This window comes from Rhamphochromis sp. 'chilingali' (assembly GCF_963969265.1).
Source record: "Rhamphochromis sp. 'chilingali' genome assembly, chromosome: 22".
NCBI classification, from domain to species: Eukaryota; Metazoa; Chordata; class Actinopteri; order Cichliformes; family Cichlidae; genus Rhamphochromis; species Rhamphochromis sp. 'chilingali'.
The window spans coordinates 21,269,745-21,294,521 of record NC_137950.1 but is presented as its reverse complement, the minus strand read 5'-3'; the positions used below and the strand labels follow the sequence as shown (position 1 = coordinate 21,294,521).

The 24,777-nt window shown below is 39.5% G+C and overlaps 2 protein-coding genes across 2 annotated transcripts in view; one reads left to right on the top strand and one right to left on the bottom strand.

The window, feature by feature from the left end:
• Positions 1–286: 286 nt before the first annotated feature.
• Positions 287–5,990, top strand: chac2 (ChaC, cation transport regulator homolog 2 (E. coli)). The gene is made up of 3 exons (XM_080871990.1): positions 287–618; positions 1,911–1,946; positions 4,074–5,990. The coding sequence occupies exons 1-3, from the start codon at positions 484–486 to the stop codon at positions 4,470–4,472; spliced, it is 570 nt and encodes a 189-aa protein (XP_080728116.1). The 5' UTR covers positions 287–483; the 3' UTR covers positions 4,473–5,990.
• Positions 5,991–6,553: 563 nt separating this feature from the next.
• LOC308391399 (proteasome activator complex subunit 4B-like) overlaps positions 6,554–24,777 on the bottom strand; it is a 49,585-nt gene continuing 31,361 nt past the window's right edge. The window contains exons 33-47 of the mRNA XM_080874026.1: positions 23,871–23,952; positions 23,435–23,588; positions 22,895–22,961; positions 22,677–22,802; positions 22,277–22,429; positions 22,001–22,105; positions 20,951–21,042; positions 20,648–20,779; positions 20,250–20,452; positions 18,418–18,503; positions 18,117–18,245; positions 13,272–13,427; positions 12,232–12,370; positions 11,882–12,015; positions 6,554–9,091 (exon numbers count right to left, since the gene is read on the bottom strand). Coding sequence (XP_080730152.1) covers positions 8,957–9,091; positions 11,882–12,015; positions 12,232–12,370; positions 13,272–13,427; positions 18,117–18,245; positions 18,418–18,503; positions 20,250–20,452; positions 20,648–20,779; positions 20,951–21,042; positions 22,001–22,105; positions 22,277–22,429; positions 22,677–22,802; positions 22,895–22,961; positions 23,435–23,588; positions 23,871–23,952 — 1,893 coding nt within the window. The 3' untranslated portion in view covers positions 6,554–8,956. The remainder of the gene's footprint in view (positions 9,092–11,881; positions 12,016–12,231; positions 12,371–13,271; positions 13,428–18,116; positions 18,246–18,417; positions 18,504–20,249; positions 20,453–20,647; positions 20,780–20,950; positions 21,043–22,000; positions 22,106–22,276; positions 22,430–22,676; positions 22,803–22,894; positions 22,962–23,434; positions 23,589–23,870; positions 23,953–24,777) is intronic.

The window sequence follows — 24,777 nt, the reverse complement described above, 5'->3', positions numbered from 1 at the left end:
TGTACCGTTTGGCCTAACTAAAACCAGCACAGAAATAGCTACAAACATCCGGAATTGTGGCTTCACCTTCAAATTAAAAGCAGGTGGCCCGAAAGCATTTGCAAGAAAGTGATACGGCATATGCTGTAAGCACAACACGGTGCGAAAAGAATGGGTATCATTTGATTCAACAACCGAAAAGTCATAATTTAGCTTTCTTGGCCAAAAATGTGCAGATTCTCCAGAATTGTCATTTAAACTGAAAGGTATTTAGTGGAAGTGAAGGAACTTACGTAATCCGTATTACTTGACAGTTTGTCCGCTGAACACGGAACCGGTGCTTCAAGCACGTTTTCCTGTTTTTAGATATCACCTTTACTCATACAGGTGAACACGTCAGCTTTTATAATGCTGTAGCTCTTGTTATAAGTCGTAGGCGTCGCGATTACAGGTGACTATTTCGTCCAGCTCACCCGTCCTTTTCTGTTAGCCTAACCTCTCATCATGTGGGTGTTCGGTTACGGCTCACTGATATGGAAAGTAGATTTTCCTTACGAGGAAAAGAGAATTGGGTACATAAAAGGCTTCAGTCGCCGGTTTTGGCAAGGCAGTACCGACCATCGAGGTGTACCGGGTAAGGTGAGTATACCTTGCTGGCTTTGGGAACTGATTCATAGCGGCCAGAATGAAAAAAGTACTACCTGATGCAATGATACAGTGTGTTTTAGTGCACGGCAGACATTACTGAAGACACTTCACTTCGGCTTATATTATTACAAAGTTAACGCCTTTATGTCCTAACCTTTATTCCTTATAAATGGGCTAGATGTTGCCCTTTAATATTTAAATCCATGTTAGCAATATTCCCCCTAATATGGCGATTTATAGACTCCTGTAATCTTATATCGGATTAAAACCACAACTTTTCTTTGTTTGCCCAGCTTTAGAAAACGTATTCATTTTCTAATGTAATTCTAATTTTATCCACTCTTTTTCTCCTGGTCTGCCAAGCGCTGCCAATCAATACGTGTCCACCTCACAGTCTGGCAACCACTGCATTATAAAGTGTACAGGTGATATTATACAGTGGAGGAAATAATTGTTTGTTTTTCTGCTGAATTTGTAATTTTGATCACACACAACGGAATAAACAGTCTCGAACTGTTTACGGTGAGATGCAGAATATCAACCAGAAATTCAGAAGTAAAAGCTATAAATTCATTTGCATGTCATTGATTGAAAGAAGTATTTCATCGCCAAGCAAAACATGCCTTAGTACTTGGCAACTTGAAACTTCAGTTCCCCCCACAGATTTTCTATAGGGTGATTGATAATCTTTTTATTTCCTTCATTTCCAAATAATGTCACCAAAAGTTGTCACCTTCTCACCAAACCTACTGTTGATTGACTTGCAGTCCATTACAGCTTTGTGGAGGTTTACATTCTTATCCAGCTCTTAGGTCTTGCCTATGGAGGTAGAGAGGTTGGGATGGAAAAACCCGATTTTATGGACAAGCATGCTTTACAAATATAACTTGAAATCAAGCGCATCTGTAATCGATTGATTGTAATCTGTGTACCACATGAACACAGAATTCTGGCTAGATTATAGGAGATCAAATACTTATTTAACTCAGTGACATGCAAATCAATTTATAGTGTTTATGTAATATGCTTTTTTCCTGGACTTTTGGTTGATATTCTGTCTCTCTCCATTAAAATGAAACTACCATAAAAACCAATTAATGAAAATTTAACCAATTTCTCTGTAAGTGAGCAACATTACAAATTCAACAGGGGATCAAATAATTATTTCCCCCACCGTGCCTGTAACCTTTCAGAAAGATCCCATTTCCTGCAATATGTGTGCTAACCAACTTGCAATTTAATGACAAAGCCATTTATTATGTGTGTTTGTGTGTTCTTTGCAGCCTGGCCGGGTTGTGACACTCGTGGAGAATCCTGAGGTGAGTTATACCCCCTTTCTTAACATCAGGGTGCAATAACAATTTCTTTGTAGTGTGCCCATGACGTATTCCTTTATTAATCAGTCAGTATTAAAAAGTCTTTATGATGTCAGAAAGAAATAATTTGTGATTCCAACCACAAATTCAATTAATAGCTTGACAGATGAGCAGAACCATTCATTATCAAAAATTAATGGAAACGAAAGAAACGATAATAGAAAAGAAGAAATTATATTGGTCATATTCTTGATGTTTTTCCATAAATACGGACTACATACTCAAAATAGCCCCCATTTGTTTGTTCTTTCCTTCATTGACTGGTAACTTCATTACATAATAGGTACAAGACGTATGCCTTTATTGTCATCACTTTGATGTTTGCATTGCAGGAAGCAAACAAAATTACATGTTATTTACACAGTAATGAGAGATTATTACTACCTGAAGGTCATAATCCACCTACCTTGTTATGTATTCTTGTTTTATTGGCTATAATTAAGACAAGAGTTGGAGTGTGAAGGCGATCAGTGTACAAAGCTGCACAAATTGGATTCCACTTCAGAGAGAACTTTTTGTGTTCACTTACATACATAGAAAGTGCTATACTTTAATTATAAACAGTTTTGCAGAGTTTCGTGCTTTTACAAGGCAGACAGGAGTGAAAACGGCGCAGGAAAGAAGACTGTCTATAAACCTCTTATAGACAGTACTGTACAAAAGTCTTGAGTGACCCCTCATTTTTTTATGTTGCTAGGAAAATGGGAAAGATACTTCTGGAATAGTTCTCCAGATGTCTAAAGATGTTTCAGAAGTCTTTTTTTTGGATGTTGGCTGCCTTTTGTTCTGTTCTCTGTCAAGGTGATCCCACTCTGCTTTAATAATCTTGAGGTCTAGGCTCTGGGGAGGCCAATCCATGTCTAATAGTGTTCCAGTGGCAGTCTGTTGCCAAATGCTTCCCAGATAGTGTTTTTATGTTGGATCAAAGTCTGACTGTACTTTTCAATGCTTATTATTACATAATTTTGATAAGATACCCAGTACCACTGGCTGAAATGCAGCCCCAAACCACAACTAAGCCGTGTTTCACAGATGCCAACAGATACTCAATGTTGTACCTCTCTCCTGACCATGTCTGTACTTACTAAAGGCAATTTGAACAATCCAGTTTCGGTGCGACAACCAAACAAATAAAATAAAACAACAATCTCTGAAAATGATCAACGACTGGAATGAAAATGAGTGAAAAAGCAGCCAATGTCTAGAAGGAAAAAGTTTGAAAGACTTCAGAAAGCCTGAAGAACTGTTGCTCAAGATGTCTTTAAAAAAGAACTTGAAAGTCTGACTTCTTAAAAGCAAAATGTCTAAAAATGAGGAGTGGCTTGAGGATTTTGCACAGTACTGTAGTATGAGTTGTGATGTAGTAAAGCATGGCAGGAATCCGTTTTTAGAATTGACTGATAAGTGTGATAAGTTTGAAATAAATGCTGAAAACTATCAATTATAGTTTCTTGAAGTCCAAGGTAAAGTCCTTGGATGTTTGCAAACATAAAATACAATAAGAAATACTCACAGCGTAGAAGCAAGAGAGTAATTGATTATAATAATTTTCTGGGTGTGAGTATGGTTAGTGTTTTTGAACATAACATTGGTTATGTCAGTTATTTTTATTTTGACTTTTATTGTGACTTTAGACAAGGTGATTATATATCATCATTTATCAAATGTAAATACTAATACATTTACCGGACACTTTATTAAGGACATGGGCATTGGTAGTGGTTGGAACCCTTTTTGCACTGCCTTAATTCTTCAAGGCATACATTCAAAAGGGCTCTGGAAACATTCCTCCAACATTTTGGTCCACACTGACATATTTTCTCTGTTTTGAACTATTGTCTATAAACCCTAGAGGTCGTTGTGTGAGAAAATCCCAGTAGATCAGCAGTTTCTGAAATACTCAGACCAGTAAGTTTGAAATTCAGTAGGTATTCTTGTCTACCATGTCTACATTCTTAAATGCACTGAGATGCTGCCACCAATTAGATTTGTGTGAAGAAGCAGTTGAACAGGTGTACCTAAGAAAATGTCATCAGGTTATGGACCTCTAAGCCATTTTGCTTTCCTCAGGGGTGTGTTTGGGGTGTTGCCTACAAACTGCCGACTGGCCGGGAGGAAGAAGTGAAGCGCTACCTCGACTACCGAGAAAAAGGTGGTTATCAGGTCGTCACGGTGACCTTTCACCCCCGTCCATCACTCACTTGCTCGCCAAGCCAGACGCTGATCTACATCGGCTCCAAGGACAATCCCAACTACCTCGGCCCCGCACCCCTGGAGGAGATCGCCATTCAGATCATCAACTCTACCGGTCCAAGCGGGAAAAATACAGAGTACCTGTTTCAGCTGGCTGACGCCGTGAGGACTTTTCTGCCTGAGGACTCAGACACACATCTGTTTTCTCTTGAAACTTTAGTAAGAGAGAGGCTAGAAAACGGACAGAAAAATTCAGTAACAGCAGTTGATTTTTAAAAAATGTCTATATTGGGCTGGGTTCGTCACATGATCTCAGGGTTTAAGGTAAACTTGTCCAATAAAGATGTTTGTTACATGTAGGATGGGGCATGTTGACCTCATTAGTTGACTAAATAATGTTATTTTGTTCAGGATTTCAGTGCAAATAAATATCCACTGAAAGCTGCTTCAAAGTAATAACACATAAACTGGTATAGAAAACATAAATTACCAAAAATGTACAGATCGCAAGTTAAGTTTCAATATAAATCCCTACAGAACAGTTTCAATATATATGGTTTAAATATAGGTATTTAATATCTGGCGTTGACTAGCCAAGATGAGAAAGAATTGCTAATGTTATTGCATATTAGTTATTAAACATTTAACACTCAAACCTGAGCTGCTTCATGTCTGGTTTAACGTTTATTAAATATAGAGCTAAAAGTCTTGAGCCAACCCTCATTTCTTTATATTTTGTTAAGAAAATGGGGAAATGGGTACAGCGATTTATTGAAATATGGAAATATACTATGGGATGTAAAAGCAGAGTATAATTCTATAAAGCTTGAAAGTCAATATTCAACATGACTGAACTCTTAGGCAAGCTCGTCATTTCTTTAAGCATTCTTCAGGAATAGTTCTCTGAGCTTGTTGAAGGACATTTAAAGCTCTTCTCTGGATGTTGGCTGCCTTTTGTTTTATTCTGTGTCAAGCTGATCTCACACTGCTAGAGGCCAGTCTAGCAGTGTGAGATCATTAAAATGAAGCTATTACCGCATGATGGATATGAGAATATATCAGATTTTTTTCCTATATCTTAAGACATGACTTTCAGATACTGTTTATCTGCTGTAGATATTTTGTCTTTTCTCCTCAAGTTGTCCAGTTTCCCTCAAACGATAGGACACACTGCACATTCATGACAAGCTATGCCAAGTTTTCAGCTAATAGCGCTTTGGAAATCACCTTGCTGGTGCTCTTTTATTCCTCTAAAAATGGTCAGGTACAAGGACTGGACTTAAAGTGAGTGAAAGAGCAGCCCATGTCCAAAGAACAAGGCTTTTAGAGAACTACTGCTCAAGCTCACTTTAAAGAATTTGAAGAAAATCTGGCTCCTTGGAAGTAAAATGTAAAGAAATTAGGGTTGGCACATGTTTTTTGCACACTCTAGCTCTAAGTTGGTTTCATAATCAGACACAAAAACAATGACAGATGCAGCTGCAAATTAAGTGCTAATTAACCTTTGTTAGCATGGTAAACACTGTAAACATTTCACTTTAGAACTTTAGAAACATCAGCACCGTTAGTACTGTCACCGTGAGCATGTTAATGTTAGTGTTCAGCTCAATGCACTGCTGTGACAAATGACAGCCTTTCATTGTCAGTGTAGGCTTTTCTTTTCTGTCTTGCTATGGTTAGTCTAATATGTTCCTGAAGTATTCTACTGAACCGTTTATTAAAAAATAAAACCTTATTGCAATTAAAATATAATGACGCCCCAGTTATTTTTCCTTGTTTTTTTTTAGTAACTTTAATAAAATAAATCTAAAACTTGACAAATCGGTTGAAACGCTGTAATAAATACAGCTAAAAAAATTGTCCAATCTGGTAATGCAGCTTTTCTAAATACAGCCTATCTCTCTTCCTGCTATGATGAAGTAGTTGTCATGAAAATCACTTTAAGCAAACACACATTGTTTAATCTAACCTTTACTTACTCTGTGTCAAGATTAGTAGTTCTAGCACAGGGGAGCCGGCATCGGCTGCTTCTCATTCTGCCTGCCTCCGTCTCAGCACAGTAAACACATCAAATTCAACACGACTGCATCAGAAAAACATCAACAAGCAGAATAAAAGAGTGACAGCTCGAACTGTGATTCCATCTTTAACACACACACACACACACTCAGTGGGACACAAGTGGCTATTTCTTCTGCTACATCAACCTACCTTTGCTTACTTTACAGTCATAATGTTACAGTCTTTAGCGTACTGTGGACATAAAAAAATGAGTATCATCAGAAGCAATACTGAGGTAGGCTGCAGGTTTCAAACAATGCTCAGTTGGCACTAAGGGGCCCAAAGTGTGCCATGAAAATATCCCTCAAACCATTGCACCACCACCTGAACCCCTGATATAAGGCAGAATAGATCCAAGCTTTCATGTAGTTTACATTAGACCCTACTATCCAAAAAAGCAGAAAAAGACTCATCAGATCAGGCAATATTTCCAAACTTCTGCTGTCCAATTTTGGAGAGCCCATGCAAATTGTGGCCTCAATTTCCTCTTCTTAGATGACAGGAGTGGCACCTGGTGTGGTCTTCTGGTCCTGTAACCTATGGACTTCAAGGTCCGACGTGTTGTGTGTTCAGAGATGCTCTCCTCCTTACTGTGGTTGTACTGAGTTGTTATTTGAGTTACTATGTCTTCCTACCAGCTCAAAGCTGTCTCCTCTGACCTCTAGCATCAACAAAGCATTTTCACTGAGAGATCTGCTGCTCACTGGATATTTTGTTTTTGTACCTGTCTCTGTAAACCCTACAGATGGCTGTGTAGGGATTCCCAGTAGATCAGCAGTTTCTGAAATACTAAGACATACAACTATGTTCAGAGTCACTAAAATAACCATTTTCCCCCCATGCTGGTTCTCAGTTTGAAATTCAGCAGTCCTTCTTGACCATGTCTGCATGCTAAACTCAGTTGCTGCCATGTGACTGGCTGATTAGATATTTATGTTAATAAGCTATTGAACAAGCGAACCTAATGAAGTAGCCAGTGAGTAAATATATCCTGATGGACTGGTGATCTGTCCACTGTTTACCCTCCTTCTCACCCAATTTAAAGCTAGAATAGGCTCTAGTCCCTCACAACCCTGACATAGATGAGGGGTTAAGAAAACAGATGGATAATTATTAATATATAATCTATGAAAATAAGTCAAAACACAAAGTTTAGACACTTAAGTTTTTCGAGCATTCAACTGTAGAATATATTTCAAGTTTTAGCACTAAAAGCTTTTTGACATTGTGCATTCAAAAAAACAAAAAAACAAAAACCCTGCTCTTTTCATGTCTTAATCTAAATCTAAATGACTCCTGTGCGACATACAGGAACTTGTTAAAACTCAGACCTGAGATTTTACTAGGCTGCAGCAGTAAAAGGGGTCTAGCTACGCTGGTGCTAATGTGCACAGGCTCTAGTAACAGGGCGCAGTGGCACAAAACTATCCTCGCAAGAAGAAGCTTTTATGTTTGAGCTCTGCACAGAATGAAGTGTACTGCTATGTGACATGGCTGTACAGAGATAAACAGCTGGTGCTTTATACAGTCAGCCAACCCTGCAAACATGCAACACTCAAAAAGAAGCACCACACTTTACAAATAATGCATTTATTTCACAGGACACGGTAAATTCTCAGTGCAGAACTAATGCAGAACATGACAAAATGTGGCCTATAGAAATATGACACCATTGTTACTGCAGGTCACAGATTTTTATGATCTAATATGATATATACAATTTTTATTTCTTCTTTTTATTTATATAAATGATATAATTAATGTCAATATGAGGTATTATATATCATGAGTGCTTTAAGATAGCTTTATAAGTGTTGGATACAATATAGCTGTAGAAATACAACAACGATAATTTTTAGATTACAATTTCACAAATATTTTCTGAATATATTGCATACATCCATCCATTCGCTTATCCTTTTCAGGGTCGCGGGGGGCGCTGGAGCCTATCCCAGCTGTCATAGGGCAAGAGGCAGGGTACACCCTGGACAGGTCGCCAGTCTGTCGCAGGGCTAACACACAAGGACAGACAACCATTCACACTCACATTCACACCTAGTGGCAATTTGGATTATCCAATTAACCTATCCCCACAAGCTGCATGTCTTTGGACGGTGGGAGGAAGCCGGAGTACCCGGAGAGAACCCACGCAAACACGGGGAGAACATGCAAACTCCACACAGAAAGACCCCGGCCTGATGGTGGAATTGAACTCAGGACCTTCTTGCTGTGCGGCAACAGTGCTAACCACTGTGCCACCGTGCTGCCTATATTGCATACATTTATATATATTTATAATTTCACACATGAACATTATCATGAAGGAATGTCTTCCTTGTATTTAATAACATGCACAAGTTAGAACTCTTTTAAAAGTACATACCGGAACAATGATGATTAGCAATAAAAAGACTTTCTCAATATAAACCAAACCTTTCCCTCTAAAGTGGCCACCTTTGACTAAAAATACCATGCTAGTTAAAAATTTGAAACCATTTTGCCCAGGATTGCTTACTTGCTGGGTTTAGTGAAGGCCAACGGTGGCAAGTGAGGTTCCAGCGGGAGAGCGCCCTGCTAGCATTATCAGATATTATTTTACAGGCTGCACAAGACTGGAGTTCCCAGCCGTTGTGTAATTAATTTCTCTGGTAGTGGTCCTACATGGCTTACGAAGACCTGGGAAGGCAGGAAATTTCTGTCTAGGCGTAATAACAGGGTGACACCAGCAGGTCTGTGAGCACGAGCAGCTGATCGTCAGTGAAGCACTGTCGATGCTCCTGCCAGTTGTCGTGGTGAGTACGCCGAAATTCTGACAAGGTCTTCTTCACCGTCATCTTTGGGTAAGAAAATCAAAATCATCATACATAAACATAATCTAGGTGAATGCAGTGTGCACATTTAGAAACAACACCACAAAACACAAGTGAGTTTATCAGCTTTACTGTATTTACTTTATTGGGTTTTTTCCTGCTGTCTTTCATCGAAAACATGGTGGATGCTCATATTAAACCTGTATGAAGACTGAAATCTCTATGATGCAATATTTTTTTCCAATCTTAGCTCTGTATGATATCCTACAGAGCTCTAGTGGCTGGCGCTTTGGCTGTGAACACATGAGACCTGTTCAAACTGCTGTTTTCATGTGAAGGGCAGCCAATCAGAACAAAAATGGCTTAAAGGAGGGAGGAAGGGACCTAAAAGAGTTTGTTTTACACAGAATATGAACTGAGATGCGGCAACAAGGCCACATATATGGTAAATATTTGGTAAATAAGTAATGATCTGAACTATGAATTATGCAAAGCTACTTTTTTAGCATCCGAGAATAAAAATAAACATACATCTTAAGTATCATTTTTAGAGCATGATTCATCACTGCACATTTGGTCCTCTACACGCTAACAAAGCTCAACATCCCATTCATGAAAAAATACAATTATCTGCCTCATTGCTAAAGCCCTGGTGATACATCAGCTGGCTGATATCGACCAATCACAGATAAACTGGTATCTGCTTTTTGTTGACCAATGAAGGTATCATGAAATTAGGGACACGATCACTTATTAGTCTTTTTAAAAGGACACAGCTCAGTCTTCATAATTAAAAAAAGACCAACGAGGGCAGTCTGATGGTACTTATTATTTTCAGAATTTCTATAAAACAAAAAAATTGACTAAAGTAGAAAAACGACGCAGATCAATCCATCATGAATAATAATCATTAGCTGCAGTCCACTAGTTAGGCGTTTGTATCATATTTAATTTAACAGCATTTTCAGCAGAGTGCTTTTACAGGTTTGGTATGACTAAAATGACTTAAAGGGAGCCAATGTTTCCTCCACTGCTGTGTGCATGTGGGAGAAAGAGAAATACCTGGTGTTCTCATGCCTTCATCTGAGTTCAGTTGAAGTGTTTACATATGCGCAAAAAATGCTGACTAATAGCTCTGAGTTGTTAAGAGGGCTGAAAGGGACCAAGTGTGAAAGCATCCTAGATTTTTATAGAACACAATGCAGAAAAACATGCCTGGGATCATATAGAAATGGTGCCTTCACACAACACATGCAACAGAGCATACATCCAAGTGTATTAACAAACAGTTACTTTATGAGTAGTTAATAATCTTCCCCTTTTCAATGCAAACAAGTATTTTTTATTAAAAAATATGCAGTATATAGCTCTATGTGGTATATGCAGTCTATATAACTGTTAACTGCTCTGTACCAGAGGCCTGAGAGTTTGTCCGCGTTTGTCTTTTTCCATACACTGGTATGTATAATAAAAAGGTAACAGAATAATTTTTAATCTGGCAACCACGGCAGGGAAAATAGGATTGTTATTTCTCAAGTGTGAATGTAAAGATATTTGGCTTCTAGATAAACAAGATGTAATGCATGATTCAAGGCCAAACTTTTATGTAAACTAATATACATGAGCCCAAAGTGATGTGCTGTTTCTCGGTAGTGGAACAATTCCATTATAGTCTGTAGTAAAGTCCTGCAATAAAACGAATGTTGATAGCAACTGTTTTTCTTGCTTCATTTGTTTTGAACAGTGAACGCTCATACCCACCCTTGATTACAGCCACTATCTATTACAATGAAGCCTACACTTAAGTTTAAGTACATGAACTGCAAATTCAAAAGTTCCTCTATCTAGAGACACATAATGTAAAATGCAGATTAGCAGCTGAAAATATTTGCAGCAACGATCTAAACTGTTTACAATAATTAAAAACTAATTTGGAAAAATAATTTATTCATTGCACACTGTTAGAAACTGTTGTTTCTAGTTAGCTAAGAATGAAGTATAAAGTTATTTGGCCAAAGAAGGAAAGTCAGTAATTAATCTGATGATGATGAGATGATAAGAACACCTTCCTGACTTTTTTTTTTTTTTACGTGTATTTTACTTGTATCTGTGATTACCTATGTATATGGATGTGGTTCACAGTAGTTTAGTGATTCTGCAGCAATCGTGCTAATTGGCAGCATGACTGTGAGGATGACACTGTGCGGAAAGTTGGTAGCCAAGTTTGCTAGTATAGACTGATAAGTTAGCACTCCGTTGACTTGCCAAACACTGACATCTCTGACTCCAAATAACCCCAAATGTGGGGCCACGATCCTACTTTGACACGTGAAAATATGAACACCAGGAGCTCATGGATACGGATATCATCATTATGGATATCTCCACCTTTTAAATACAGCCTATGATTTACAGTAACCAACATATGTGTCCTTTACTATAATGGGCAAAATATAATATTTCTACCAGATTCTATTTTTTTCCGACTAACCTTTCCAGTAACAGACATGTTAATCAATATTTTTACAAATACAATATTTTAACTGTATTTTATTGGATTTTCTTTCTCATCTTTTTCACTTTCCTATGGGAGAGGCACTAAACCATCGTCATCATTGGCTCCACACCACTATAATGTATTATTCAAACTCTGCTCTACGGATTACATTGTATGTATTCTTCATGCCTGAAGTAAGACCAAAGACACAATTTTCTCCTCAATTGGACAATGAAATTGTATTCTTTCAGCTCACACTGTTTTGAGCTAGATGTTTATATATGAGTGTGTGTGGTGGGGCTAATGCGTGCGCGCACCTCTATAGGCTGTGGGTCATTGAGATGGCTGCTCAGGTCCATCAATATCTGAGGCATCCAGTCTGGGACATCATAGGGGCTCGACAGGATGCACGCACTGAGGCCGAGCACTCCAGCATGGCGCCGCACTAAATCTACACACACACACACACACACACACACACACACACACACACACACACACACACACACACACACACACACACACACACACAAAGGGAGAGTTGAAATAGCTCTTCGAATCTCAAGGTTCACATTTCCCCTGGGATAAGAAAGGGTAATAGGGCAAGTATTATTGTGATTGCCTCACTGTGCAATTGTGACGTGCACGGAAATGTGTGTGTGTGTACCTGTAGAGGCCAGCTCCCCTCGGGCCTTGGGGAGGGAAGTCTGACTCAGCGTCTGGAGCTGTGTCTGCAGACTGGAGTCCAGAGGGAAGAACTGGCACTGCAGTAAACCACTGAGGGTGGTGCATGCCATGTCCCTCACCTACAATGAGAAGGAGAAAGGCGGGACAGGAAGGAGAGAAAGAGGGAGGAAAAAACAGGTCCTTGAAGATCAGAACTGACAAATAAAGAGTGCTGTGGAGAACACGAGGCATTTTTAGAGGCAAGGAATGCATGTGCAATTTATTAAGGGAGGCGAGCCCAAGGAGATCGGTGAACAGCAAGGGGAGGAGGAGGAGGAGGGATAGATGCTGAGCTGAGCTGATGTAAAATTCAGTTGCAGAACATCACTGCCTTCCTGCATCACTTTGCATAAATTATGAATAAGCTCTGAGTGATGGTTGAGGCACTGTAACAGACAGTGATACGAGGACAAAGCATTAATCAACTCTACACTCACACAGTTAACAAAATATTAAGAGAAGGACCTGTGTTGGTAATTTAGACAATTCAATTGGAGTGCAGGGGTTATTGATTTTCACCTGTGCTGTACATCCAGATCAATAAACGTAGACAGTTTAAAGGGTTTAAAAGCAAGACAAGTGGGACATTGATTGCTCAAAAGCTGACATTACTCAATATTTCAAGAGACTTCTGTTCTCCGAGAACCAGTTGTAAAGCTTTTTTTTATTCGATTCAATAAATAAACATTAGTAAGTAATTTAGAGGATTTAAAGTCAAGACAAATAAACAATTATTTTGGGTTTAGCTTGAATGTTATTTTTAGATCGTCCAAGCTGCCACAGACAAAGAGATTTCAGGCAGCCACAGTACTCAATCAACATCCCTGTAACTACAGTGAGCACTGAGACAGACTGTTATTTTTAAGCAATAACTGTGAATGGAAAAGATGGATTAAGGTTTAGGTTAGAAAAGCAGCCCTTTATTATCTCCTGACAGAGATCCCAGGGGCTGTGTTAAACCAGCGCTTGTGAATACGTTACCTCAAGCTGCTCATCTAGCAGCAGCTGCATCACCAGTTTTCGAATGCGGAGAACCTCAGCGGGCACACTGAGCAGAGTAAACAAATTGTAGAAAACCATGATCTGGAGGTAGGTCAGCACTGAGAAGCGTGCATGCCATGACCTGCTGCCTGCCATCTAAGGAGAGAGGAGAGAAAGAAGGGATGAGATAATGAGAGACAAGTTGGAGTTTGTACTGATGCCCGAAAGGCCCTGAAGGTGATATATTGCTCATAAAAGATATATAAACTCGAGTACACAACATCTATATGTAATACTTTCTCTTTTCATGCAATTAAAATCTTTCAAGAAGCATCTGGATGACTCTGTGAGGCTGTGCCTGCGCAATATAAGTATGCCAACATATTCATAATCGCACATCTATTTCACTAAGTATAAATATACACAGAATGTGTATAAATAAGGGTATACCGTATACACCTACCATATTCTATACCACATTCTACACCACTTTGGTGCATTTGGTTACACTGTCTACATTTTAATGCAAAATAAAAACACAGATTGCAACAGAAGAAAGACATTTTGGAATCTGGTGCTGGCCATACCAGCAAAGACCTAATAAACAAACAAACGGGCTAATATATATCATATTTATGTTGTTTCCTGATGCTTCTCAGCTGGGGTTTACAAGATTTCACAAATATCTACTCGTTATCATCCAAATCAATGGTTATCATAATAAATATGTAAACAGGCATTCTTATCATGACTCTTGACCATCTGTATCCATAAACTAAAATATAACTTAATGAGGAAAAATTTTCATCCATCTGTCCATCCATCTGGGTTCAGGTTACCTGAGACAGCCACACCTCCCTCCCCGTAGCCACCTGATCCAGCTCTTCTGGGGGATACCAATTAATTCCTAGTAACCAGTAAAGTGACATAATGTCCTCAAGGCATCCTTGTTCTGCCTCCTGTCGGTGAGGCATATCCAGAACACTGACTCCTTTCGATGTGGAGGAGTTGTGGCTCTACTCCAAGTACCTTCTAAATGACCAAGGCCATCATCCTATCACTAAGGCTAAGGCTAGCCTCCCCTTTAAGGAAGCTCATTTCAGCTGCTTTTATCAGTGATGGATGTGCAGCCAAACATGAAGCAGCTAAGAAAAAAGGTTTAAAGCCTCATCTCAGGGCTAGTTTACCATGCTGAGCTTTTTGTTTTACAAATCAGATTTGTGAGTTGTCAGCATGTACAAATAAATACTCCAGAGGGGTAGCCAAGATGGTAAGACATGCTTCAGTAAACTATGTAGTGAATGGCATTAATATCGAATAAATTATTTCATTTATTAAAGGTAAATAAACCTTTTTCATGGCACTGTAGGCAGAACAGTACTTTTCTCAGTGTAGTGTATGTGCTTATAAACCTTAATAAATTAAAGCTCAGACCTGATGATGACTGCATGAAAAGTCAGTATTAGGGTTAGGTTACAAAACCTGCTACAATCGATTCTGAAAGTCTGTATCAAATTTCTGCTGCCTACAAATTACCATAAACAGTTGTTGATCTGCAACTTTTCATTGTTTGACACTGTTGATTACTGTATTTTAAAACTTAGACTCTTCCAGTCAGGACTCTCTGGGAGAGCAGTGGCATGGTTCTCAAACTACCTCAGTAACAGGACTCAGTGCATTAAATCTGACGGTCTATGTTCTGACTTTGTTACAGTGCACAACGGAGTGCCACAGTATTAGGTCCCCTTCTATTTATCATTTACGTAAACAATCTTAGTCTACATGTGCCAGATGCAAACTTGCACTTCTATGCTGATGATACAGTTATTTACAGCTGTGGTTCAACTCTTGTCCAAGCCATTGACTCCTTGCAGAAAGCCTTTTCTGCTGTCCAGCATTCATTACTTCAGCTTAAACTTTTTCTCAACGCAGACAAAACAAAGCTCATGTTGTTTTCTAAATCAAGGAGACGAGCCCAAACAATCCCATCAGTAACCACTCTTGAAGGTAATAAAATAGAGTTGGTTCACACCTATAAATATCTGGGAATCTTAATTGATGACTCGCTTACCTTCAAACCACATGTAGAGAATCTTGTGAAAAACCTGAAGTTAAAACTGAGATTTTATTTTCAAAATAAGTTGTGTTTCTCTTTTAATACAAAGAAGCGGCTTGTTGCTGCAACATTTTTGCCTGTGCTGGATTATGGTGATATTCTACAGTGGGGCAAAAAAGTATTTAGTCAGCCACCGATTGTGCAAGTTCCCCCACTTAAAATGATGACAGAGGTCAGTAATTTGCACCAGAGGTACACTTCAACTGTGAGAGACAGAATGTGAAAAAAAAATCCATGAATCCACATGGTAGGATTTGTAAAGAATTTATTCGTAAATCAGGGTGGAAAATAAGTATTTGGTCAATAACAAAAATACAACTCAATACTTTGTAACATAAACTTTGTTGGCAATAACAGAGGTCAAACGTTTACTATAGGTCTTTACCAGGTTTGCACACACAGTAGCTGGTATTTTGGCCCATTCCTCCATGCAGATCATCTCGAGAGCAGTGATGTTTTGGGGCTGTCGCCGAGCAACAGGGACTTTCAACTCCCGCCACAGATTTTCTATGGGGTTGAGGTCTGGAGACTGGCTAGGCCACTCCAGGACTTTCAAATGCTTCTTACAGAGCCACTCCTTTGTTGCCCGGGCGGTGTGTTTTGGATCATTGTCATGTTGGAAGACCCAGCCTCGTTTCATCTTCAAAGTTCTCACTGATGGAAGGAGGTTTTGGCTCAAAATCTCACGATACATGGCCCCATTCATTCTGTCCTTAACACGGATCAGTCGTCCTGTCCCCTTGGCAGAAAAACAGCCCCATAGCATGATGTTTACACCCCCATGCTTCACAGTAGGTATGGTGTTCTTGGGATGCAACTCAGTATTCTTCTTCCTCCAAACACGACGAGTTGAGTTTATACCAAAAAGTTCTACTTTGGTTTCATCTGACCACATGACATTCTCCCAATCCTCTGCTGTATCATCCATGTGCTCTCTGGCAAACTTCAGACGGGCCTGGACATGCACTGGCTTCAGCAGCGGAACACGTCTGGCACTGCGGGATTTGATTCCCTGCCGTTGTAGTGTGTTACTGATGGTGACCTTTGTTACTTTGGTCCCAGCTCTCTGCAGGTCATTCACCAGGTCCCCCCGTGTGGTTCTGGGATCTTTGCTCACCGTTCTCATGATCATTTTGACCCCACGGGATGAGATCTTGCGTGGAGCCCCAGATCGAGGGAGATTATCAGTGGTCTTGTATGTCTTCCATTTTCTGATGATTGCTCCCACAGTTGATTTTTTCACACCAAGCTGCTTGCCTATTGTAGATTCACTCTTCCCAGTCTGGTGCAGGTCTACAATACTTTTCCTGGTGTCCTTCGAAAGCTCTTTGGCCTTGGCCATGGCGGAGTTTGGAGTCTGACTGTTTGAGGCTGTGGACAGGTGTCTTTTATACAGATGATGAGTTCAAACAGGTGCCATTCATACAGGTAACGAGTGGGGGACAGAAAAGCTTCTTACAGAAGACGTTACAGGTCTGTGAGAGCCAGAGATTTTCCTTGTTTGAGGTGACCAAATACTTATTTTCCACCCTGATTTACGAATAAATTCTTTACAAATCCTACCATGTGAATTCATGGATTTTTCTTTCACATTCTGTCTCTCACAGTTGAAGTGTACCTCTGGTGCAAATTACTGACCTCTGTCATCATTTTAAGTGGGGGAACTTGCACAATCGGTGGCTGACTAAATACTTTTTTGCCCCACTGTATATATGAATGCTTCTGCTCAATGTCTTCGAATGGTTGATTCTGTGTATCATGCTTCTCTGAGGTTCATCACTAACTGTAAATTTCAGACTCACCACTGTGAGTTATACTCTCAGGTAGGATGGCCTGCTTTGGTAAGTCGGAGGAACTCTCATTTATACAGTTTTATATTTAAGGCGATACTTGGGTTGCTGCCTTCTTATATATGTTCCCTGCTTGTAATGAAACATGCTGGTCGGTATTCTCTTCGTCTGCATGGTTACTTGTTGCTTTCTGTTCCATTTGCCCGAACTGAACTTGGTAAAAGAGCTTTTGTCCATTTAGCACCCTTGGCCTGGAACAAACTGCAGAAGGAATGGAAAATGACTGAATTCATTTCATTAAGTGCTTTTAAATCTAAACTACGAATCCTTGAGGCCAAGTCCATAACATGTAACTGTTTCAATTAGATTGATTGTCATTTTAACTGACTTTTTTAGTTTTATTTGAATTTTATTGAATTTTATTTTTTATTTTATTCGTATTCTTTCACTTATTGTTGCATGTGTGTTGTTGCTGCCTGTGTTTGAGTAATTTCTGTAACTGTGAGACATCTGCTGCTGCCTATCTTGGCCAGGTCTCCCTCGAAAAAGAGGTTTTCAATCTCAATGGGATCTTCCTGGTTAAATAAAGGTTAATAAATAAATAAAATTGTGCACAGCACCAGATCCACATGATAACCTTTTGGTGTTCGATCAAAAATAAAACAAAGCAATAAAGTAAGGTGAAACTAAAAAAATGTTGCAATGCTTCCTGATCCCTTTGATGTGAAGGTAGTTTTAGAACCGCTATTTCACAACAGGGGTACCACTCACATAAAAACTCACCGCAGAAAATCTGCGAGCTAATTAAAATAGCATAGGTTGTTTTTAGTCTAACACAATACCTTGGGAGATTAGGCTTGGAACATTGACAGCAGGCAGGTGAGGCAGTTGTGAGTGTGTGCTTTTGCGAGTATTTCTGGATTTGTGTGTACATATTACCTCTTCCAGTGCAGCCAAAACCAGAGGGATGTGCTCAGGATACAGCAGGCCCTGAGACATGAGAGAGAGACACGTGCGTGCATCCTGCTTCATCTCATCATAGCTCTCATCAATCTCCACCGGGGCAATCTGCAGGGGGAGAGAGAAAACAGAGAGAGAGAGAGGGAGAGAGGTAGAAAGACAAGGAGCAACGCACCATTTTGAGTAAATGAAGAGAGAAATTGAGTTTAATGGGCAAGTAAGATTGAGTGGGTAATAATGCTGTGCTAGAACCTGTGTGTGTGTGCGTGTTTGTTCTTACCTTGAAGAGTAGAGGCAGGAGCTGTAGCTGCTGTTGAACAGGAGTGGTAAAGGTTCGCCCTGCACTCGTCATCAGCCATTTTAAGACTGCAAATAGCACATATATACACACATAAACACACAAGGAGAGTTTGAATTGCTGGCAAATGATAAAAAAAACCCCACAGAACTGGAGCTGCGTGGCTCTGGTAATAAAACACAATCTATCATTATTTAGTATCTAATGACTTGTATAATTCCACAGCCAGATATTTGTCTGTATAATGGAGATTACAGTAATAACAGAAACCGAAAGAGCAGCAATGCACAAATACTGAGGCAAAAAAATGAGATCTAAATTCAGTCTGTGGCAAGCTACAAAAAAAAAAAAACGAAGCAGGCGTGACTACTGTAATACAATAAAATCTGCAAAAATAGTTACAAAATCTTTAAGTTCAAATAACATTCTATCCTCAATCGCTAGGTAATTTTTATATGTAGAGGTTTGCATATGTGTCTCTCTATCTTTCACTGGAAAAACATTCTGCATAGGTATTAGTTTAAAGTATTTAACATTATAAAACTTTGCCAGTGGTGCCTATCCTCTTTCATCTAATGTAATCTATATAATGGTCTCAAGAATCATTTAATCACAAAAACCTCTCATGTTCAAAAGCATGTATTTTACCTCATTATAACTGAATGTGAATTACTATTTAGGGTTAGACAGTTGAGCTGACTATGACTGTTAACTTTTTTCTATTTAAATGATTAATCTGCTACTTGAAGGTATTACTCCCTTAACATGTGATTTTCAGTAAATTAGAAAATTCATACACAATAATATAAATAATTGACCTTTGACCTCTGTGTTCATGTCGTCTGCCCACCTGCCTGCTCATTTTTATCTTTATGTTGAAATACCACTTTCATTTTTTAATCAGTAATTCTATTAGCGGTTTTAACTATTTTGATTATTAATTCACAACAATTAAACTGCTACTTTTAAGGTTTTCATACTTTCCTTAGATCGTTTCACGTATTTCTATTTCAGCTAGCTATTTACATTTTTATTAGTAACACCTTATATATGTTTTTAATCAATGCTGGTAACAATTGCAACTCTTTATCTGTTTTGTCTGGATAATACATTACTCAGCCATACAATTAACTAATAAATTCAATTGCTCACCTACATCACTTCAAATTTTGAATTTTTATTCTTTTCATTTCAGCAAGCTACTATCTTTGTAATCAAATTGTAGTTCATATTTATGTAGGTTGTGCCAACACAACACAGCTAGACTCAAAAATGGCAAATTCATACTTCTGACTCTTTGCTGCATTGTCTTTCCACTATAAATGTTATGCAGGAACACTCCTTCATCGAAAAGACAATTTGCTTCTGAATGCTTGAAATTTCATTTTGCCTGAATACAATTGGTTAAATTAGACTAGCCTCTATGACGAAAGCAAAATCAATATGAAATGTAGTTTAAATGACTTCCTCATGTGACCTGGACAAATTACATATTATACTAAAGAGACCTATCCAAATATTGAGTTGGACTCCTTTCCATAATTCCTTTTTGACATGCTTGAACACACACGGGCGAAATTTCCTATCGATCTACACCTCACTACCGTTTAAAATAAATTTGAAAGGTGAGATCAATGAAGAATCACAGCTTTTAATTTGGTCCATCTAGTTTTAGTATGACTGTCTATTTCACCAAGAGAACAAGCTTATATAGCAAGAGAGAGAGAGAGAGAGAGAGACATGCAGCCACTGTCTGTCCCTGGCCTTCCTGCCTAAAAGACACACAGTTTACTTCTTTTCATCCACATTCTGACCCGTCTTGAGTAGTTTGACAGCCTGGGTGCGCTCATCTGTCTCCTGGGTGTTCTCCTCGTGTACGTGGTTGTGGATCTCCGGCTCCGCTGTGAGGGGCTTGAGTCGCTCTAGGACCCGTGTGATGAATTCTGCCACATGGGGGGAGGTAGTGGGCCGGGTGTGGGGCAGAGCCACGTCTATCATGAAGATATAGGTCAGGACACTGGAGAGAAAAGAGCACAAAAAGGGTAAGGGAGCAGAAAGGGGAGAGATGAGAGGGAAATACAGTACGGGAGCAGATGAGACAGAGTTAGAGATAAATAACGAGCCTCTAATTTGAACAACCCAAACAGTACACACAAGCTAATGAGATTAACTCATTTAGACACAATTATGTAATGCAGAATAAGTTCTTCACCTGCCAATGCGCTCCCTGACATTTTTATACACCTGGGTGAGTTTGGGCTCCAGGTAGGCTAGCAGCCTGTGCAGCAGTTCAGAAACTCTCCACTGCTGCTGAGCCAGACCTCCCTGAAGCACATACAGCAAACTGACAGAGACAAAGAGAGGGGGCAGATGGAAGAATGGGGGGTCGTTGTGTTATTGCGGGCATGTCTGCTCAGCATATGTCAGCTCAGGTTACTACTGCAGCCTGAAATCAGAAACCTCTTAAATACTGCAAATACTTTGTATGCAGTTATCATGCACACACATACATTACCTGGCATCTCTGAATGAGCTGCCCTCTCCGCTGAGGGGGCTCTCCATCAGCAACTCAAACAGCCAGTGGAGTTTCCTGGGTTCTCTTCCCTCCTGTTGGACAGCATTCAATACGAACAAAAATAATTTTCATTGGCTTTTTATTGTTTTGTTTTTGCATAGTCATAATAAAAAAACTGGATAGCTCAGGTATAGCCTTATGCCCTCATTGTTCCAAACAGCACGTTTTATGCTCCAATAAGAAAAGGCAAGAACAGGTTATGGTAAGCAAAGCCGTTCTGTTTAATTCAAAGGAATGTGTAATGAATAACACAGTCAATAATGCAGCTAAATGGACTGTCATTTATACAAATACCTAATCAGCCAATCCAGTGCATTTAGGCATGTAGACATGATCAAGGTGACCTAGAGATCAATTTGATCAGAATGGGGGAGAAAGCTGATTCAACCATCTCTAGGGTTTACAGAGAATGGTCTGAAAAAGAGAAAATATCCAGTGAGCAGCAGCTTCTGGGAAAAAATGCTTTGTTGATGTCACAGGAGAACGGGCAGACTGCATTTCTTTCTACACTCTGGGCCCCTTAGTACCAGCTAAGCATCGCTTAAATACCGCAGCCTATCTGAGTACAGTCCTCTGCCTGGTGAGTATAAATGCTTAATAAACACAGATTTAGCAGACCTAATATCTAATATCTCAACTTGGTTTTACTTGTTAGGGTAGCATACTCGCATTAACACTAAACATAGTCAATCAGTTGTTTTCACATACAATGCATACAATAGTACAAATGTGAGCCAGCACTGCACTACCATAAAGGAACAATAATAGAATAGCAAGGAAGAGTTTGTGCTTTAAAGGGTGTCGTCAAGGCAAATCTGACAATTTTCACATGCTCTGTAGATTTTTAAAATATCAGCTTCTGAACATCTTATTTAGCAATTAAACAAAAAAATGTTGTTTTTTTTGGTTTAACAGGGCTTGTTATACTTTTTATAACAAGCCCTGAGTTATCTTCACTATAGTGGATTTGTATGCATGTGAGCAACTCACACAAGCAGTAGCGATGCAGGTTCCCCAGTCTGTGTAGGTTTCCACTGTGATGTTGGTTAATGCCGTCTTGATCAAAGGGCACAAAAGCTGCCATAACTTTTCCACCTGAGGCACACGCACACACATACACAATAATGGAAGTTTTTATTAATATTGACTCTTCTTATCAAAAAGTGGTGCAGTGTGTACGTTTCTCACTGTGTGTGTGTGTGTGTGTGTGTGTGTGTGTGTGTGTGTGTGTGTGTGTGTGTGTGTGTGTGTGTGTGTGTCCAGTACCTTGCCGAAGCTCCAGTGTTTACTGCCTCTGATTAACCCTGCAGTAATCTCACACACACAGCGCTGGGAGCTCTCATGGGGGTCACTGGCAAGCTGCTCCAGGTGAGGCCGTAGTAATGGCAGGAATGCGTCACCATAGTTACGAAAGAGCCCCTGCCAATCAAGCATGAACATGTGAGTTTGTGTGTGTGTATTTTTACCAGGAAAAAAGGGAGAAAAAAGGAAAGCAGGGTTTTGTTTGACGCAAGTAAACCGCTGCATGATGGAGAAAAATGAATCACAAAAGTTGATGATAGAAAATGCAGCACTGTGGAGTTCGATTCAGCCTTGGCTAGTGTCATTATGCTGCGTCACTACTTTGTATAAGGTCTGTCAGATCGATTGAGGATGACAACTGTACCTTGAAGAGGAGAAAACGTCGAGGGTTGAAGCTGTCCTTTCCTTTCCGATCCTCCAGAGAGAGAAACTCGATCAGCTGATCAATAAATTCTGGGTCCGAGAAGTATTCAAAGATGATCTTTTCACCCTGTGTGACACACAAACACAGCCAAAATGTAATAATAGGTATAGAGAGGCTTCGCTGAATGATTCTGTGTGTGGCCCTGTATGAGCACGCACCTCACTCATCTCCTCGTATGGCAGGTCATCTTTTGGCTTTTCCGAAGATGCATAGATCATCATTTCTCTGAAAGGAGCAGGAGACAAAGAAGAGGCTGCGATGATTTATAGATAACAACACAAAGGAAAAATCTGGATAGACACATACTGTCTTCAAACAAGCAGCAAGGATAAATGAATGATTATAAAGTCAGTAGTCAGCAAAGCGTCTGAATACCAAGACAGAAGACAGGCACCCAGCGCTATACTTATACATCAATTCTTCTATCTAGGCCAGACAGTAAGTCGTTCCGTCAGCCTTATCTGGGACAGGCCGTGACAGAAGGCGAGTTCAACACCCTGCTAGTTATCCATCCACTCAGAGCCGCGTCATCCGGCACTTAGCCATACACGCATAAACGTGGTCACAACGCCACAAAGCCAAGCATCAAATCAACCACGCAGTTAAGTCAATCAGCTACTTAGCTCCTTGCAAGCAAGCAGTTAATCAGCCTTTCAGTTTCTACATCCAACGCCTCATCTCTCAGTCAGGGTCTTCACCTCGGCCACGAGTAGTATCCCCAGTGTGTCTTCTCCACAAAACACTGAGAGTCCCACTTTTCCTGAGTCAGAGGTAGGTTGTTGCTGTCGTACTGCAGCCAGCGATTTCCCTCCCGATCCCCCACGCACAGCCCATCAGTTTCCTCGATCCCACCTACAAATACAAAGCAATAACAGAAAGCACCCTTTACACTCATACACAAGAGTGCTATTAGTCTTATTTGTGGGGGAATGTGTGTTTGCGGTGGAAAGCTCTTGTGGTTTATAGCAATTTTTAAAGCAAATTTAGATGTTATTGTTTCAAAGTGGTTGATTTCAACTGATTATAACTATTATCTTATTAAAGTTCGAAACTAAAAATCCTGCTTTAGAAATAAACATGAAAGCTGAATAATGTAGTTGGTGGTTGATTGTGTGCATTTGAACATAAACTCACTGATATCTGATGGCTTTACGGCCACTTTCTTACTCAGTCGTTTCAGCTGCTTCAGGATACCAGCCATTGCCGAGATTGCAACCTAACAGGTGGGAAATATTACCCAAAACAAGAGTGAAACAAGTTTATCATCGTAAGTGTTGCCACAAACTGTAGTGACCCTACTTGACCTCTACAGGGAGACAGTTTTAGCCACAGTCACAGGGGATCCTTTAGGGCCAGTAAAAGTGCTGTGGGTATTAAAAAATGCTGACACTACCGGCAGTCGTTTGATAGCGAACTGGAGAACAGCCTGGTCTCAGTGTTGTAGCTAATCTTTGAATTGCTTCTGCTTTTTATGATAGTTTTTGTGTCTTAGCTCCATTAAATTGCACTTTTTGCACAAGTCTCTTTTTGCTTAGCTCACACTCTTTTCTTTTGTCTGCGCTGTTCAGTTATGCTTTGGAGAGGTATGACATTTTGCTCAATCACACACCTGAATACAAACAAATAACTGTAAAAGTGAAACTCTAGCTGTGTTTTCAATAAATTCTACACTTTGCATGAGCCGCTTTTACCGAGAAAAAAATAAATAAATAAAAAGAAATGGTTGTTGAATGTGCAGATGACTAGACTGCAGTGCAAAAATATATATAATCATAAGATCATTCATTACCTCTTTTTGCAGTCATTGTAACATTTTTAAATTTTCTCTTTTTTCATTATTAAAAAGGAAGAAGTATTTTGTCTATATTTTGGGTAAGTAGCAGTAACTGCAAACTGTGTTGCAAGTTGTGATTTCAAAGCACAACAGATTCTAACTGGATTTCAGTGACACTTGCAGGTATGTTTACATGCTGTTTAATGGTCTGCAGCTGAGCAATTAATTATGTATCCTGCAAATTGATGTGAGCACAGCGCTTTTACA